Source organism: Stegastes partitus, unplaced genomic scaffold (genome assembly GCF_000690725.1).
Source record: "Stegastes partitus isolate 25-593 unplaced genomic scaffold, Stegastes_partitus-1.0.2 Scaffold1911, whole genome shotgun sequence".
In the NCBI taxonomy this organism is placed as follows: Eukaryota; Metazoa; Chordata; class Actinopteri; family Pomacentridae; genus Stegastes; species Stegastes partitus.
The window spans coordinates 66406-85399 of NW_007579642.1; the positions used below are offsets into that span (position 1 = coordinate 66406).

The following is an 18994-nucleotide window of genomic DNA, read 5'->3' on the forward strand; positions in this document are numbered from 1 at the left end:
AGAGTTTTAAAACAATCAGTTTATCTAAAGAAGAATCCTTAAAATCAGAGTAGATAATGCTCTATCAGAAAGACTCAAACTGTGCAAGTTTTCTGTTTGTACAAAGAGGCAGAAAAAAAGTTGTAGCATAATGTGTTTGAATTAATATGTCTTACTTCACATCATAAAATAGAATACAGGGAAGGGGAAAGTCAGTCAAATGAATGAGCAGCCATAGCCCCGATTAACCCCCAGTAACTTAATGACATGTGCAATAGTTGTCAATATGTCCTCAGAGACTAACAGGAATCAGCTGGAATAATTAGCTGATTGACAGAAAATCCATAGATTGGATAAATGAAAGCTTCCCAGCTTCTCAAATGTAGATGTGTTGTAATGGAAATTTTCTATGCTTGTACATTGCTGTAGCAAAAGACCTCTCATCTGTTTGCCTTAATGATCTCGCTGCTTATGCACTTTTTGGAAGAACAGAAAAGCAGAGCTTTCTTGTAAATCCGAATGCACGTCTCATAACGTAGACGCACACTATGTCTCACCGTATCTGTCTCTCTATGACTCGTAGGTATTTTTTATCTTAATCGCATCCACACACCTGCAGTTACGAGTTTGTTCTCCACAGCTGCAGGGAAGGTGAACTAATCTGCCCAGCAACTGTCAGTTTTGCATATCAGGAAGACAGCACCTTCACTGTGTAAACGCTGTCTGCACTCAGTTGTACTCTCCTACAGACTGCTTTGCGCTCTGTATGACCTGTACCTTTCAAGCTTTGAGTAAAACAAAGACAACTCAGACTTCTAGATTTTATTTAATGATACATAAAAGCTTCCACAATAATGTGCTGGTTTTTCCGGTTTTCTATAACAGCTTCCGGCACTTCTAAAGTAAATATGAGCATTTGTCACTTTTTCAGACGTTTTATAGACTCACAATCTATTATTACAATGCAATAGCTGTCGGGTTGATTGAAAATGAAACTAATTGTTGACTGAAGCCTTACAGCTCTTCTGTGTGTCGAAGCATTTTAACATCTAATCCAAAAAAACAACTGTTTAGGTGTTAGATCCCTCTGAGAGCTGTGTTGCTGAGAAGAATTATTTTTCATTTGACTTTTCCTTCTTTGACATTTAATTCTTACGTTTCAATTTGTAGTTTCAGTCTCTGATTTGGTTGCTTTGTTGACAGTTTCCTCAGTCTGATAATTGCTGTAGTCAGTGAGACGCTTCCTCTGTGTGATCATTGTGTATTGATTGTTTTTCATGCTGAAATGCTCATCAATAACTCTAATGATTGCAGTTTTCCATGATGCATATTGATCACTGTTGCTTTGAACTGTTCACGTTTGATTAAGCCAGATTGACTTCAACACTTACACACAGATTGGATGATTTGATGTTTGCTGGTGGTTTTGACCTCTGCTTTCTGATGCAAGCTAAAGTTTTGATTTAAGCTTGATTCATTTACTGTTGATTATTCCAGAACTGGTTTGTCTTTCAAATATATTGTTCGATCAACCAGTTAATTTGTTGGAATATAAAACATCATAAAGAGGTGAAAAATGTTTGTTGTGGTTTCTTGAGACCTGAGGTGACATCTGCATTTGTCTTATTTGGTTTAAAACTCAGAGGTCTTCACTTTACTCTCGGAAAGACAAACAAAGCCTGAAACGCATGAAACTCACTTGTAGCTTTATAATTGTGAATCAAATTGTTGCTACTTGTTGCTAGTTTAAGCAACTGATTGTTCCTTTAGCTTCAAATCTTAATTGATTGGGATAAAAATGGGGTTTTAAGTCTGTGATTAATTTTTAACTTTGACTTACATGACTCACTGCTTATATGCCAGCTTTATTTTCCCAATACAAAACTTTCAGCCACATAGTTTTGTCTGTTGTATGTACTTGAAGTGATTTTGCCTGTGTGTTCTCAGATGGTGGTTCTCAGCACTGGTTAGTTGGTCCAGATGTCGGAGGACCAGCGGCACCAGCGGGCCGAAGGCTCCCGGCGGGGGGAGGGCAGCCTGGAGGCGGGGGAGGGCGACACTGAGCCCAGCATGCTGCTGCAGAAACTCAAAAGCAACATTTCGTAAGTGTCACAGGAAACCCAGAAAAAGAGAAACACAGAGCAGACTAACTTCAATCTTCAGTCCTAAAAATCTGCAGTTTGGTGTGTTTTTTGTTTTTTTGTAAAAAAAACAAAAAAAACACACACACACAAACAGCTAAAAGGCTGAAGTTATTGTGTTTTCAGGTGTAGTTGCATATATGGAAACAATAATAGCTGGGAAAAAAATGAAATTTGTGCCCACTTTTTTACAACCTCTGTAAACTGAGGTTTTCAAACTGCTCTGCACATCAACTCTAGAAAGATATTCCTCTATGCTGAATGTATCTTCCATTAACTTGCAGACAACTCGCTTACCATTTTTGAGCCACACTGCATTTAGTTTATTGATTCAGTATGCTTCATTATCCTCTTAGTCGCTCTCGTCGTCTCCTCTCTGCTAAGCTCTGTATTTGTACTTCCACTATTTAGAGGCTGAACCTTTCAGCGGTGTCTCCATTACATTAAATGTTGCAACCATATTTCTATAATTTACCAGTTGTTGTAGCGGCCTTTTACCATTAGGTGAAGCTATTCTAATTATTTCTCTGTTACTTTTAGTAAGTCTCTGACTGAGAAGTTTTAATGCCTCCTTGTCTGAAAACATGAGTTAGTTGTAGACGTACCTGGTGTCCACCTGAGGCTAAGCATGTCCGTCAGATTTCTGATCGGTGTGTTTTCTGTTGCAGTAAGAATGTTCAAACCAAAGTGGATCAGATCCTGGTAAGAACTTCTCCCTGAATTTTAAATGGAATCTGCATAGTTCAATGGTTCTTGCACTTCCCCTTGGCGCTCAGGTGTGAACTGTTGTCTTCTTCTTCAACAGCAAGATGTTCAGCGTTTCTCTGACAACGACAAGTTGTATCTGTACCTCCAGCTGCCCTCTGGACCCAGTTCTGGAGACAAGAGGTCAGAAATCTTTACATGTTACTGATTTAAAGTCGCTTTATTTTACAGGTCTTGTATTAAACTACAGGTTTTCTGCAAACCTTTCTAATATTATCCTAAACATCAGCTGCAAGTTACAGGATATTTACAAGAAAGGTCTGCACAGATTGGTTCTGATTACAAGAGAAATGGAGGAAATGTTGCAGTTACTGAGTACCCCTTAAAAATGCTAGTAAATGATGTATTAGGTAAGTAAATCCATAGTGTGTCTCTATGGGTCGTGCTACATTTAGAGGTGGAAGGCCCTCCACCTCCATTATAGAATTTTAGTGAAATGGGGACAAAACTTTGTATATTGGGGCAAAAAGTGCAACCAACCTGTAGCATTTCCAAAATATTTTTCTACTGTGAAAACTGCTGTTTGGTCTCTGGATCAAAGCTGCAGACTCACCTTTAATCACAATTGTTAATCCTCCACGTTAAGGTTGAACACCATGTGTTTTCCAAGTCTTTTTTCCGTCTCCATTCACTTTCTAAATAGAACCAATCTGTGCAGGACATCTTTTGAAATATCCTGAAGTTTAGAGCTGAATTTAAGATGTAGCAGATTTTTAGGAAATAAAGACATGCAAATAAAGTCTTACCAAATGTGTTTGACAGGAAGGCAGAAGTGTGCTTTTTATTGAATTGTGACTTTGTGTTTGTGCACAGTGGCGGCGACTCCAGTTCATTCAACACAGCCGACCAGCTTCACACCTGTAACTGGATCCGCAGTCACCTGGAGGAGCATTCAGACACCTGCCTGCCCAAACAGGACGTCTACGAGACATACAAGTCAGAAAATACACTCATTTCACATAATATGAAGCCTCACATTAACCCAACAATGAAAAGAGCCTAAAATCTGACAGTCTGATAACATTAACATTAAAATCATCTGACTCCCCGTCCGGCAGGAGATACTGTGAGAACCTGCAGCATCGTCCTCTAAGCGCCGCCAACTTTGGGAAGATCATCAGAGACATTTTCCCCAACATCAAGGCGAGACGTCTCGGCGGCAGAGGACAGTCTAAATATCCTTTTACCCGCTGGACAGACGTGAGGACAGTCTGAGTCAGCTGCTGTTTCAGATTTGTTCTGCATGTAGGCTTCTTTTACCACTTCTGCATCTTAATGTTTATAGAACTGTAGCTGAGTTACTGTAAATTCTCAAGTGGCACAGAGTACCAGGTCTTTATCAATTGATCAGTCTAATATTAGTAACAATAGTAATAATAATAATAACAATAATAATAGTAATAATGATAATAAGCATTATTTATATAGCACATTACTTAGGAATGTTGCAAACAGATTCACCTAAAGACTGAATGATTAACAGCAGACAACAAGAACAAAACAACAGTGAAGGAAGGAAAATACATTTAAATTCACACGGGTACTTGAGAGATACTAGAAAACAACACACATTAAAACATCCAATAAATACATGAATATTAAACATGCAAATGAGTAAACATTTGCTGCTTCAACTGTGCTGAAAGTCAACAGATGAAATAATGATAATAATGAAAAAAAAGAATTATGGACAGTATTTAATGGATTGCTGGCTCTGGGAAAAAAAAAAAAAACAGATTTCTTGAAAACTGGAGGTTTAAAGCTCCCCCTGACAGGCATCACAGACTCATTATTAAGCCAGTCAGACTTAATTTGTACACAGCAGTGCTTTTTAGTGAAATTCAAAGTGAGTTACGATCAAATGACAAACCATTCAAAGCTAGAAAATTATATAGGGAATAAATGCAAATAAGGCAACGATGAAAGATAGCTAGTTAAGATAATAAAATCTAAAAAATAAGAATGTATGTGGTCCTTGGTGTTTATGGGACTGACTGCAGCTCCAGCTTGATTTCCTTAACATGCCTCGATCGTACGTACTGTTACAGCGGCATCAGGAGGAAGACGGTTCTCAACATGCCTCTGCTGCCAAACCTGGACCTGAAGAACGACCCGGTACAACAACACACACACACACACACACACACACACACATACAGAGCAACATGAAACTCAAGGAACAGATCACTGATTAATTAACTGATTTGTTTATAAAATTTATGACAACAGGGAAAATTACTCTTAAAGAAATGTACAAAAGTTTTTTTTATTCAGACAAAACAAAAACAAGCAAATCTAACCTGGAACCAATGTTTGTTGCAGAAGAGTTTTGCAAAAATGAGATATTTTTTCAAGTTAGGACATTATTTAGAAAGTAAGAAGTTTTCCTTTTTAAGTGGGAAAGTTTTTACTGTTATTATTCAGACAAAGAAAAGCATAATTTCAGAAGCTGGAGCCAATGTTTTTGCATTTTTGCTTAAAGATTAATCAAAAATGTATTTTCATTTGACTTTCTATTTATTTTAAAGAAAAGACCTTTGAGATTTGTACCTAAATATGATTAGGAAAGACAGAGGCAGCAGTGAGTGCTCAAATAAATAGTTTCAAGTCTGTAGTTTGTTATGATAACAAAGAGGAAGCTGATTTAACATGAGGAACATGTATGCAGTGTTATAGTACCATAACTCATCAGACAGTCTGTTTTCATGAGTCCCCGCTGACGTTTGCTCCCCTTCGCCTCCAGGCGGAGCTGACCGAGCTGGTCCAGACCTACAAACAGGAAGTGACGGAGGCGGCGTGTGAGCTGATCTGTGATTGGGCGCAGAAGATCCTGAAGCGCTCCTTTGACACGGTGGTGGAGATCGCTCGCTACCTGATCCAGGAGCACATCGTCAACCCTCGCTGCAGCCAGGCCGAGCTGGTGACCTCCGCAGCGCTCGCAGGTGTGATGCAGTGTGTGTGTTTAATCTAGACCCTGTGAGGAGAGAGGAATATTTCTGGAAAGTAGGGACGGAGGGGTGGATGATCCTAATTTGTCAGATAAACTACTTTTCTGAGGAAATAAACCAATCTTATCTCAAGGTTCAAATCACAAATCTCTACATGAACCAAGCAGAAGCATGATTTTTTTTGTGACATAATTACGACAGCATTCATTGGACTCACTTTGCATCTTGGAGGTGTAACTTATTTTGTAAACAGAAGTCAGTACGGTGCAAGAAGAATAACTACAAGTGGACCAACGTCTTGAAAGAAGCAGCAGGGTCTATAAGAGTAGAGTCAGAGTAAAAACAGGATGCAGAGATTTGTAAATTGGTCCTTTAACCTTGAGCCAGATTGACAAGTTTTGTATCCAGGCAACCATAATATTGATCAGTGAGTAAATCTGTGGGGGAGTGTGACTCAGATCATCAAACGGCAAGATAAATCACCCAAGAGGGACATATTTTGCAAAGAGGAGATATTTTTTGGAAAGTTAGTTGTTGTTTTTTTTTTAAAAATGTCTGACATTTCTTTAAAGTGTGGGTGTGTTTTTGTTGAGGAGATTTTTTTTGAAAGTTGAAACGCTAGGACATACTTTGTAAAGAAAGGACACGTTGTTTGAATTGTTCCAGCACATTTTGTAAAGAGAGGGCATATTTTGTACGGTGACGACATGTTTCTGTAAAGTTAGAACTTCTTGCAAACAGGGTTCATAATTTTAGAAAGTAAGGACATGTTTTTGGAGTGTTGTATCATATTTTGTTAAGAAGAGGCATTTTCGGAACGAGGACATTACTTATATGGTGGGAACATGTTTTGGAAAGTTGGGATATATTTTGTCAAGTGAGACAAAGTTGGAATGTATTTTTAGATAACAGGGATGGAGTTCTGAAGTCTTTTAGATGAACTCATTGTAACTGTGACTAAAACAGATGTGGATGCTGCTGCAGTTTGTTAAGACATGACTTAACAAGAGATTTTTGTTTGTGTGCAGGAGGTCCAGCTAAAACCCACAAAGTCATCAAGAAAGCTCCTGTGATCTCCAAAGCTGACGGCGATGGAGCTGCAGATCTGAAGGTGAGATTCAAAAGCTGTCATTGATCTCACTGGTTGGTGTTTCCCGCTGCTCACTGCTTCTGTGTCTGTGCAGAAGGAACTCGGGGATTCTTCCTCCTCGTCCTCGTTGAAGGCGCCTGGAGACAAATCTGCTGCAGCAGCCAAGTCTTCCTCGCTGGACGCCCCTCCTCCATCCTCTTCCTCCTCTTCCTCTTCCTCCTCGTCTCTGCGTCCTGCGGTAAGTCGACAACAACAAAATGCTTTTCTTTTTGTCACCTTAAAAAGCGACCCGGGTGATGTCTGCTTTCAAAACAGCGTGCCAAATTTGTATACCTTCCAATTACTGGAACGAGGAAGCGCCACCTGGTGGTCGGAGGAGTGAACAAAATACATTTCATACATCTTTCATACTTTTGTAAGTACGAGAGTGTTTTATTTGTCTGTCCAACATATTACCACACTACCTCCACCTGGGCAATGTGCCTACTATTCAAAGGAAATTTGGTCACTTCAGAGTTTTTCTTTGTTGTGCTCTGTGACTGAATGCAACACACAGAGATCCAGACTGAAGCCAACTTTATATATTTGTATGCAAGGGATTGTTTTTTCAGCAGACCAATGGGTGCAGCTGAGAACAAACCAACAAACAAAAAAAATCACCTGCATTTAGTAAAGAATTATGAAGCAGAGCAAAGAAAGTTAATCATTTAGCTGTCAACTTTTAAATTCATCACCAACTACTTTGGGAATTGATTACTCTGTTTGAGTCATTTTTTGAGGGGGAAAAAAAAACGTCTAATTTATCTAATTGCAGCGTCTTAAATTTGAATGTTTTCTGGTTTCTTCTCTTTGTGAATACAAACTGAATATCTTTGGATTGTGGACAAAGCAAGGCATTTGTCATTTTTGCCTTCAGGAAACTCTGATTGACATTTTTCATCATGTTCTGACATTTTATAGTCTGATTATTAACAGAAATAGTCAACATAATAATTGAATATGGAAATAATCATCAGTTTCTTCCCTAGCAGTCAGAGATTTAGCCATAAGGACACAGGCAGCTGTAGGCAAATTCTCTCTGCAATCTCTTTGTGATGTGACATCATCTCTCTCTTCACATCATCTTAAATATACTCACACCAGACTGTGAAGGAGTTTGGAACATTCCTCTGCTGCAGACTTTTTAGTCAAGTGTAGTCTGAAGTCAAATAGACGGTCAAGAGTGTAGCATTGTGAACAATCAGTCTTTATAAATTATGGAAGAAATTCACAAATCAGATTTTTGTCTGCTGTTTATTTCTTGTTCTTAATGAACAGATCGATCAGTGATATTGATCGCTGTGTCTGCAGGTTGAGGCCTTCATGAAGCAGTTGCCCAGAATCCTTCCTCGGAGCTCCCTACCTGATAAGACCCTCTCTGTGCGCTCCTCTCCACCTTCGCTGGCTCCCAAAGACGCCTCTGGTGTTGGAGGGGCTTCAGGGCCCGGAGGCCCCGCTGCCGCCGCCGCTGCCAGTGGTGGTGGGGTAAAAGTCATCGCCATGGCAACGCTGCCCCAGCAGCAGGGCGGGCCCGTCCCAGTGATGATCCTGCCTCAGGGCTGTCTGTCCTACGACAGGGAGAAGGTTGCCCCACCTCCTCCTCCTCCTCCACCTTCTCAGCAGCAGCACACCCCAGCAGCCCCCACCTCTGTGGTCCAGAAGGCACGAGCGAGCGCCAGCAAGCGACCCCTGGAGGCGGTGACATCAGGCAGCGGCGCTGTGGGGGGGTCTGGTGGATCTACGGCCAGTGCTCCTCCGGTGAAACGGAAACGAGGACGACCAAGAAAACCTCGCCCGGAGGACTCCCTCCCTGCTCCCGCTGCTGCTCTCCCCACTCAGCCTGCCCCTCCTGCTCCTCCCTCCCACCCATCCATCATCACCTCCCTCACCGGCGGCGTCATCCAGAAGGCCTCCTCCTCCTCGTCTTCCACCTCGCAGCCGGTGCTGGAGCTGGTGATCCAGGACCAGCCGGGGCTGGTTCTCAGTCAGCTGCCCGCGGTGTCGGACCCAGCTCACCGGCTGGTGGACCACCGCAGCGTAGTGGTGCAGTGCCAGCCGGGCGGAGCGGCCGAGCCAGACCGCCACAGCAGGCAGCTGTTGGTGTTCCAGAGTCCAGGGAACCACAGCTGGGAGCTGGCTGCGCCGGGACGGACGCCAATGGTGGAGGTGATCCAGAAAGCTCCAAGACCGAGCAATAACAACAGCAGTGCTGCTCCTCCGCCTACAGCCCACCTCCACCCGCCTGCTCTGCCCCTGCCCACGCTGCACGAGGAGCGGGGTGAGGTGGAGATAACGCTGACGCCAGTGGAGCTGCATGTCAGCCCGCCGCCTCCTTCCACCTCCTCTGCTGCTCCCGTTGCCTCCCCCTCCGTTTCCTCCACCTTAATGGTGAAGATTGACGAGGAGGGTGGAGAGAGCAGCACCTCCTCCAAGAGAGAGGGACTCTAGTCTTTTTTTATCAGCCTCCCTCCATCACTCAGCTTTACCTCGCCTGCAGCAAAGCCCTCCCCCTTACCTCTCCTCTTCCTTGTTGGTGGAAATCCCAGATTGGCGGCAGCAGAGAGCCAATCAAAGAGGATACATGAAGCCAAAATGTCGACACGCTGTCCTTCCATCGGCTCCATTGCACTGTAAACAGACTGGACGCTGTTAGAAACCTGCATGTGTGTCTGTGTGTGTGTCGCCTGCAGCTCCTCATACCGTCCTCTTCCTTCCTTCCCTACTTCCTTCCTTCCTTACTCGCCTCCTCTTATCCTTTGCTTCATTTCAGAAAAATAACACAGATAAAGAAAAGATAAAGGAAGGAGGGGAGATGAGAGCGAGGAGGAACAGTGTGTTCAGTGTTGAATCACAGGTGGAGTCGGTAGATACAGTAGGTACTTACGGGTCAGAGCCTTGTGAAGGTTCTCTGTGCTAAATATGAAAAACCTCTTTAACGGAGCTCAGCGTTGATTCTCCTTCACCTCACAGAAACGCTGGAAAATCAGCTTCCAGACTGAAAGCAGCAAAGAAGAAGTTTTTAAACAGAATTATAGTGAAGGTGAATCAAATCTTGGCTCTGCTCCTCTGTTCTAAACAGCTTTGTGTTTTTATCTGTGTTGGTTTTGTGCGTGTTTCTGATTGTGTGTGTGTTTAAGAGAGAAAGAGAGAAAACTTCAAATCACTCAAATATCACATCCTGTAAAATGAGCCATCTCATATACAATTAGGTCAAATTAAATGAGACTTTATTTATTTCTTCAGGCTATTATTTGTCAAAAAAAAACATTTGCTGGTCGACAACAGTAAATTTTGAGAGTGGAAATTCTGAAATGACTTTACATAAAATCGATCAAAGACTCAAAAACACCAAATGTCAGGTCTGTTTCAACAGGGCTGGGTATCATTTGAAATATTTATTACTTGAAAATGTTGGTAATATTTCATCAAACCTTCTTTTTCTGTTTTTTTTTTTACTTTCTCAGGAGCAGATTGGAGCTTCATTCTTTTTTCAGCAAGAGAACTGCTTTAAAAATGCAGCAGATCATATCGGTTGCCGGTAATAAGAGAACAGTTGGATGTTCTGTCAGTTCAGATTGAGGGGTGGAAAAAACAAATGCTGATTAAATTACAAATCGATTTACAAATGCTTTCACAATCTGACAGTTTACAAGATGCACATCCTTGACTCAAAAGAGGACTTTATAACTCGACTTTACAAAAACTATTAAGTGCACTAATGTTGATCAGTACATTTATTTTTTATTTTTTGCAGTTTCCATTCAGGAAGAAGCCTGTAAGATGCTTCCAAGTTACTGCAGTTTAAGCTGCAGTAAGCAGAAAACTGGGGAAAACTACCCAGACTTTAAAAATGTACAGTTTCCTCCTGTCGCTCTTCCATCTCTCCTCTTTTTTTAGACCCTCCTATTACTTGAGCAACAAGCTAAAGGTCAACATTTATTTGTGGCTTTACCTAAGATTTTAAACCCACTCTCCTGAGTGAAGTTCTTCCATCTAACCTAACTTTGTTACGAATAATACTATGTCATTAGATTGTTAAAAACATCTGTGATTGGCCAAAATATCCCATCATGAGCTAGATTTTATTTCTCCTAAATTGGAGCTAAACACAGGTTCTGAATCCAACCAGATGTTCATTCGTCACAACAGTGCTTTGCTGCGATATCCAGCCCTGATGATCCCAACGCAACCCGACGGTGTCTCTTAAGTCTCTGTGACCTTCCATCCAGAGTTCATCCTTTCATTTGCGCTCAGCCGAACCCGGTGGGAAACAAATGTCAGTTAATAAGAAGATGATTTGTGTTGATGTGCTGGCCTGTGAGCTGAACCTGACCACCGAGTTCATCTTTCGGCTCAGGCACAAAGAGCAAAGCACAAAGTTACCTGCCACGTAGCGCTAACACTCATTTACATGCAGTAAAACATCATTTGTTCATTATTTGTATAGAATTAGCTCCTGTAGCACCTCAAGTCCACATGAATAGCCTGGTAGCCGGCTTAGCTGTTGTTGTATGTTGCCATGCGCCCTTTGCACTAACTTCTGCCACCTCTTCGTGATGATTGCCACTGCAGCTCTGTCTGCATCAGCAATGTGACACGACCACGTTTGTTTCTGTCGCTGACGTCCCCCGCCTTATTTTCACATCATTTCGTCTTTATTTTGCAGCAGGAGAAGCTTGAGAGTTAAAAGCAGCAATTACAAGATCTAAATAGACTAAATGCAAACACAAACTGTTATTTAGGAAATAAATTGCTACATAACAGTGAGTGAAAATTAATGAAAATGACAGCGTGTTTCTTCAGCCTTAACCAGCCCTAATGGGTTTTAGTTTTCATGCATTTGAATCCACATCTTATCTGCGTTCAGTGTTAGAATAACTGGATTAATGACTGGCAATTTAACTCGTGAGATTTGCGCAAAGTATTGTCTCTTTAATAAAAGTCAAAATTGAAAGTATTGATTAATTGATTAGCAAATGATCAGCATCATTTTTGAGCAAAATATCATCTCTTGGTTCTCAGACATCTTGGATTTAAACTGAACGTCTTTGTGTGGCTTTAGGATATGACACTTTTATAAAACAATTCATCTACTGATCCAAACAATATTGTCATTTATTAATATTAAAAATAATTGGCATTAAATTGCAGTTAATGTTCACATTATTTTGACTGTTTTGCTCAGTCAAATAGAAAAGATTTTGATTCCAATATTCAGTTTAATATCTTGTCATTTTCACAATTGAGATCTTTATTTATTCAAAAGTCTAGCAATCGATTATCAGAATAGTTGTAAACTTTTCTGTTGGTCGTCCAAGTATTTATTGTCTAAACAGAATTATTAGAGCTGCAACAATTCAACTAGTTACTTACAGAAAAGGAATATGCTGCAGTTTTAGCACAATTTAGAAGGAGCTTTTAGTTACATTAAAAGAAAAAGAATCCACAATATTACAGTTTTGTAGTCTTACGTGACTATTAATTTTCTGTTTTATGGTTTACTCAAAATAAGACATTTGAGGGTTTAATCCAGAATGCTGTAATGGTTGTTTTTCATCTTTTAGTGATGTTTCATTGGCCAAATAATCAATCAATTAATCAAGAAAATATTTAGAATTCAAATATCCCTAAATAGGTTGCAGCCCTATGAAATAGCATGAACCTAAGTTGTAGTAAGCTGTAGTAGCTGTTGTTAAGAAGCAGCAGGACCATCAAAAGGGTGAATTTAAATTCTGTTTGTCCCGTGTTAAATCCTTCCTCTTCTTCGCTGGTTACTAAAGGAGTTTGGTCCTCCATCATCGTGGAAACGTCACATTGCTGAGGTTTTCTTCTTTGCCTCTGCTGAACGGCCTCTCGCTCCGTGCGGGAGCGTCTTCTTCTTCTTTGTTGGTGCTACAAACGGCAGGACTTGGCGTCTGTGCCGGTCCTCGCCGTCGTCCCCTCTGTAATGTATAAAGCCCTGTTTGCTCGTGTGTCTTCAGGTGTGAATGCAGCCGAGTGTGTGTCGTCGTTTCCCTCCGTCCTGTGACAACGAGAGCTTCAGGTCAGTTAAAGGGACGCTGAAAAATTCTGACTGTTAAAATGTTGCATGGTGGGAAAGTGAGTTTTAGCACTTTGCCATGAAGTGAGAGCAGCATAGTCTAAACGCTCACCACTGCAACGCAATTTGTAGTTAAATGGAGCACTAATAAAGATAAAAGTCATTTTTTTTATGTGAAGTGCCAAAATGTTTCCACCTGGTGGAAAAACAAAATGTGTCGGAGTCCCTTTAACCACCGAGCCTCCGCTCTGTTCAGACAGAACTGAAACTAATGTTGCACTGTTAAATTTAAAACAAGAGGAAGTCTGTGTATGTTATGGATTTATTGTTATATGCATTGAAAACATACATTGACAAGTATTTATGAGTAATGTAAACATTCTGCTTTATGCTTGCACTCGGCGAAAGGCTGACCAGCTGTGTCGGCTTTAGTTTTTTATGGCAGAAATTTGGTCAAAATAATAATTCTTGTTTAAAGTGATGAGCAGAGAGTTTAGCAGTATGAATAAAATACGTTGTTATATTAACGTCGCAGTAACTGGAGGGATGTAGGGAGAAGAGAATAGACGAGTTGGTTAAAGCAACATTTCACTTGTTGGGTTTTTTTTATTTACAGCAACCAGAAGTAGGGACACCTTTCTAGAGGCCTGTGTATGCTTCAAATGAAGTAGTTCATCCAACATCTGAAGGCTCCTGCAGAGGTGTTTACTAGAGTCACATGACTTGGACTTTAGTCAAACCCCCGAAAACCTACAGGTTGGATGTGCAGAAAATCAGCTTTTAATTTACTTGAATAAACTTAGATTCAGTCCAGCAGCAGCCAAGCAGGATCAGAATGTTTGTCAGACATTAAAAAAAAGCCCAGGAGCGGTTTCTTCCGGTTTTGAAACACGAGATTGAGGGTTTGGACGTGACTGAGTCTAGATGTGACTTTGGGACTTCAAAACTTGTTTTTAACTCGACTCGTTATTTCTGACATTGGAAAAGTTGTTCCTGCAGGACAACACAACCTTAACCTCAGATAGTGTGGAACCTGTTGGTCTTGATTTAGGACTTGATTTGGGACTTGTTGATCTTGATTCAAGCATAACTCCAGGTTTGTTGGTCTTAGCTTGAGACTTTGTAAAGGACTTGTTGTAAGCACTGTTGAATGATACAACAAAGTGTTTGAACTTGACCCAGGACCTGATTTTGGACTTGGAGGTCTCAAACTGGTATTTAGTTCTGACTTAAAACTTGTTGGTCCTGACTTGGTACTGTTGATCCAAGAAATTCTTTGAAGCGCACTGAGGCCGATATACATCCAGATTCTTACTGGTCTTTAAAAAAAAAGACTCTGAGGCAACTCTCTGGACAAAGTTGCCTGCCAAGTTGTCCAACCAGTTGCTGTCAGTCATCAGTGTTCTCATCACTTTGGGACAGATTGGACTTTCAGATTCTTAACGGTTCCAATGTTTTTATTTTGGTTAAAAGGCACACTGGTACAGAAACCCAGAATAGACCATACTGGACTCAGATTTGATCTTGTACCTGATCTGAAATCTGGTCACGGATCTGATCTGAGACCTGCATTCAAAGTGAAATGTTGCTTTTGGGGATCTATAGTTAATGTAAAAATGTCAGACAGAAGGTAATACAGCAGCTATGTCCCCCTGCAGGATCTGCTGGATAAACTGGACTAAACTGATCAAACTAGGAAGTGTGACAAATCAAAGACCGAAGAAGAGTTTGAAAAGGTTTTGGTTGGATTTAAGGGTCATGAGCCCTCAGTTTGGACCAACTGCAATGTTTACTGTGGACGAAGGTTTAAAAAAAGTGTTCTGTGGACATGAAACCCCGGTTTTACCCAGTTTGGCTTTGTAGCTGGGTGTACTGGGCCCTCTGGATGTAGATGGTTTCCTTTAGTTGCCATGAAAATGTTTGAAAGGCGCTGGAGTTCAGACCCAGAGGATCTGATAAAGGTTCATGAAGGCACATAGATGGAACCGCACCAGCTAACTGGATGTGTTGAATCCAGTTCAGAAACTGTTAATATCTGCAAGTTCAGGATTGTTTTTACAGTCATGTTTGAGAAGTTGTTCAGAGCAAGTCATTGATGGAGACTGGACCCCAGTTTGACTCTGAACTGGTCTAACGGGGCGAATAAACGTGGAGAGTCATTGCCAGAAACTTTAGTTTGGCTCAGTTCATCCCCAAACCGGAACAACTGGACATGAATTTTCAGTTGTTTGACACTTGGAAGAAGCCTGAACAATCAGCAGCTCTCTGAAAGTCACGAGCCAAGAGTGGTCTATGGGAAGTCGGATATGGATGAAGGCCCAGTTTCGGCCGACTAGTAGAACCGAACATGTAGAGTTTTGTGCAGAACCGGTTCAACCATGAAAGTCAAAACCTAAAAGGATTCAGAGACATGATTTATAACAAGACAGTGAAGGCAGGAAACCTTCCAGTTTGGCTCAGTTTGGTCCAGTTTGGTCCAGTTCAGCCCTGCATTTTAAACTCGGGATTGAGGGTGGAGGTGTTTGTGGGAATCTTTCACTGTGGAGCCAAGGTGCTCAAACAAACAAACCAGAAACGGGTTAGATAATCAAAGATAAAGGATCGTGATTCGGGTAGCAGTGAGTGGACGCTGAAGGATCAGACTCAACAACACAACGTTCTCTGATGTCACATCCTGTCCTGGATCTGTTTGAAGGTGCTGCACGCATCATTTTTAACTTCAACTTCTGAATTAGTCGTTAGAATGACTGAAAAATGTCTTTTAAGAATTATTTATTGGAGTTTAAATGATGCACAGCAGCTTTGAATGTCGTTCATTCACCTTTCTATTCAAACAGCTTGAACTCGTCCAAGATTTTTGTAATGAAAATTTTCAATGAAACTGTTTTTATTCCTCTTAAAAGGCCCCTCAGCTTCTAGTTATCTAGTTATCCCAACAAGGGAAATATCATCAAAAACTTTATTTGATGTATAAATATGTAACTCGTTCTTTCATTCAACCTTTATTTAAACCATGAGAGATCACTGAGTGCATGCTGAAAGTACAGATTGAACTAAACGACAGCAGTACGTAGTTAAAAACAATCAAAACAAAACTAAAAGCAGTTAAACCCAAGTTAAAATAATTAGAATCTACATTTATGGAGAAAACAAGAACCACTAAAAATAAAGCAAATGTCGATAGATTCAAAACATTATTAGAAAAAATATTAATGTTGACTGAAATAAGTTATTTGAAAGAGGCGACGAATAATCTAGTAGCAATATCCTGGATATGTCTGGATAATAACTGAGTAAATATCTGGTAGTATTTGGTGAATAAAGATCCAGTTTACTTCATACACTCTTTCTGTTTCAGTGTCATTGATCAGAATTTTAAGTATTATTGTTGTTCCTGAGTTCAGGGATAACTTGTTAATATCAAAGCATTACTTTGAAACTATCAGTTCCTCTTCCACTGTAATGGCAGCTCCAAAATCTTCTCGGAAAAATATAAAACATTAAAGAAAATAGGACCAAATGTAACACTTTAGGCACTTTACAAACATAATTTCAAGTGAATTTCTCACATACAGGTGAATAAAACGTCGCCTAGGCTGGGTCCAGCACTTAAATCAGACATATGGGCAAGTAATGGATTAACAGTTGGGATAGTTCTGTAAAAATGGCACATAAATCAAACTAGTTTGGTAAAAATCCAACGGTTGGTGGTGAAAGGAACAGCTAAACTGATGAAGAGCTAAGATGTTTTAGGTCAGTATGTGTTTATAGAGTTATGAAAATGTTAGGGAATTCTTGATTTATTGTCACTAAGTATCAAAAAAAAAAAATTTTTTAAGAAAAACAACTGAGCACTTAACTGTAAACGTGTTAAATTGTGACGTTGTCCGCTGAGCGTCTGAAGGTGATTGGACGATGGTGACGAGATGACGAGACGTTGGTTTGGGAGGAGCTGATCCTGGTCCACCCTGCGGTTGATGTGATGGAGGTGTGAAGTGAACGTAGCTCTGTTCGCTGCCGCAAACCCACTCGGGGTTTTCTCACCTAAACAAATCCTTAAAAACGTTGATTTATGTGGAGAATTGTGTTTTGGTTTTTGCCCTGAGTTTAGCCTTGCAGGCTCAGGATCCGTCAGCCTGAATGGGACTGTGGCAGCGAACAGCAGCATTGGAAGCTTCTTGCTGCCGTTTGCTGTTCCCTTAGTGTTTGTTTCTGTTGTCGCTGTGTGTCTTTGCTGTTTCAGACAGTTGTACAGATGTTGATGTGCAGATTTTCTTCTTCTTCCTGTTGCTATGACGATGTTTTCAACTCTCTTTTCTTTGTGGAAGGCGCTGCCGGCTTCCTGCATGGTTCCCCCCTGTGGCTGTTTGTCTGGTTTTCTATATTCTCACCTCTAAACGTTTGTTTTTGTTTACCTGTGACCTGCTGGCTTTGTGTTTATTTTCTTTTGCACTTTACGCTAAAAAAAAATTGCAAAGGTGGGAGGTAGAAACATGAACCCTCCCTGGTTTGGTTTGAAAATGACAATAATCAGTGAAATGCACCTTTACTTTGCCCTCTTAGTTTTGTTTGTTTGTTGTGAAGAGAAACAGAAGAGTGACGGAGGACAGAAGCCAGAACATTAATGTGAATCTATTTTCCTACATTGACGGAATAAAAGACGTGACGTTCACTCGTTCAAATGCCTCGTTTCTTTCTTTCTTTATTTCCACTTTTCATTTGTATTTTTCAGATACACAAGATACCAAAGGTCTAAGAACACCACCAAAGGTTCTTGCGTTTGGCACTTATTTTAAATTAAATTCAAACTGCTTTGTTCCAAGGGATTCTTATCAGCTTAACAAGTTAAATCAATGAAAAATGTCTGTAAATGTCTTAGAAACCATGCAATGCCACCTGAGAAACCGTCAGTCCAGCTACGACATGACAAAAAACAGCTACATAAAGGTACGAAAAAACCATAATGCGGCACAAAATATCCAGAAAAACATATAAAATGACCAAAATGTAACCCAAGGTGACTTCAAACACATGTTAAATGACCAAAACTAAATGCAAGCAAGCACAAAAAGACATAAAATGACCAAAATTATTTGCAAATGACAACTAAAAAAGGACCCACATGTGATGTAAACCATCTACTGATAGAAAGATAGAAAAAATAAATAAAAATGTGATGCAAACCAAACACAAAAGAATGTGAAACAACAAAAATGTGAAACAAGAACACAAAACAACCACAAAAAAAATAAAATGACCGGAATTAAATGCAACCACCGAAAACATATAAATTGACCAAAATGTGATGCAAACCAACCACCGAAAGAAATGAAACAACCAAAATGTAACACAAAATGACCACAAAAATATGTAAAATTAAAAGCAAATGACCATGGAAATAGATAAAACGATCCAAATTAACTGCAAAACGACTACAAAAAGATGTAAATGTTGCACAATGCAATGCAGAATGATCACAAACATGAAAAAAAACACACAAAACATCCAAAAATCAAATGCAAACACCTTGACAAAGGGATTAAATCACCAAAGTATGATACAAAGTGACCACAAAGATGTAAAATGTACACAAAAACAAAATGTTGCACCACTTTTGCTGATTGGAATTTTGTTTTTATTTAGTAAGTTCTGTATTTGTATTAAAGCTACTTTTCAGAGAGAAGCTTGATGTGCTGATCTTCTGATACTGTGCTCACTTTGTGCTCTGGATGGATAACCAGATGTCAGGTGTTTCTCACTGCAGGTTGATTTAGCTGAACAAGTCTCTGAGGAGGTGATTAAATTCACCTGAGTGTCAGCGGAAGGGCACAACACGAGAAAATAAAAGCTTTTGTACAAAGGAGTTAACGTGGTCGCTGACACTGACCTGATCAGTTTGAAGTATTTCTCCTTCAGTCTGCAGGTCAGAACTTGTGCTTCTAAATGTTTCTGCTTATTTCCAGGTTCGCGGGAAAATATCACAGATTTTTTT

General features: G+C 40.3%; 1 protein-coding gene across 1 annotated transcript; it reads left to right on the top strand.

Annotated features, from left to right (window-relative positions):
- The first annotated feature begins 1936 nt into the window (after nucleotides 1-1936).
- On the top strand, nucleotides 1937-17684 carry rfx5 (regulatory factor X, 5). The gene is made up of 10 exons (XM_008302936.1): nucleotides 1937-2081; nucleotides 2789-2822; nucleotides 2926-3008; nucleotides 3699-3821; nucleotides 3944-4060; nucleotides 4922-5000; nucleotides 5629-5827; nucleotides 6862-6944; nucleotides 7018-7161; nucleotides 8274-17684. The coding sequence occupies exons 1-10, from the start codon at nucleotides 1960-1962 to the stop codon at nucleotides 9408-9410; spliced, it is 2121 nt and encodes a 706-aa protein (XP_008301158.1). The 5' UTR covers nucleotides 1937-1959; the 3' UTR covers nucleotides 9411-17684.
- The last annotated feature ends 1310 nt before the right edge of the window (nucleotides 17685-18994 follow it).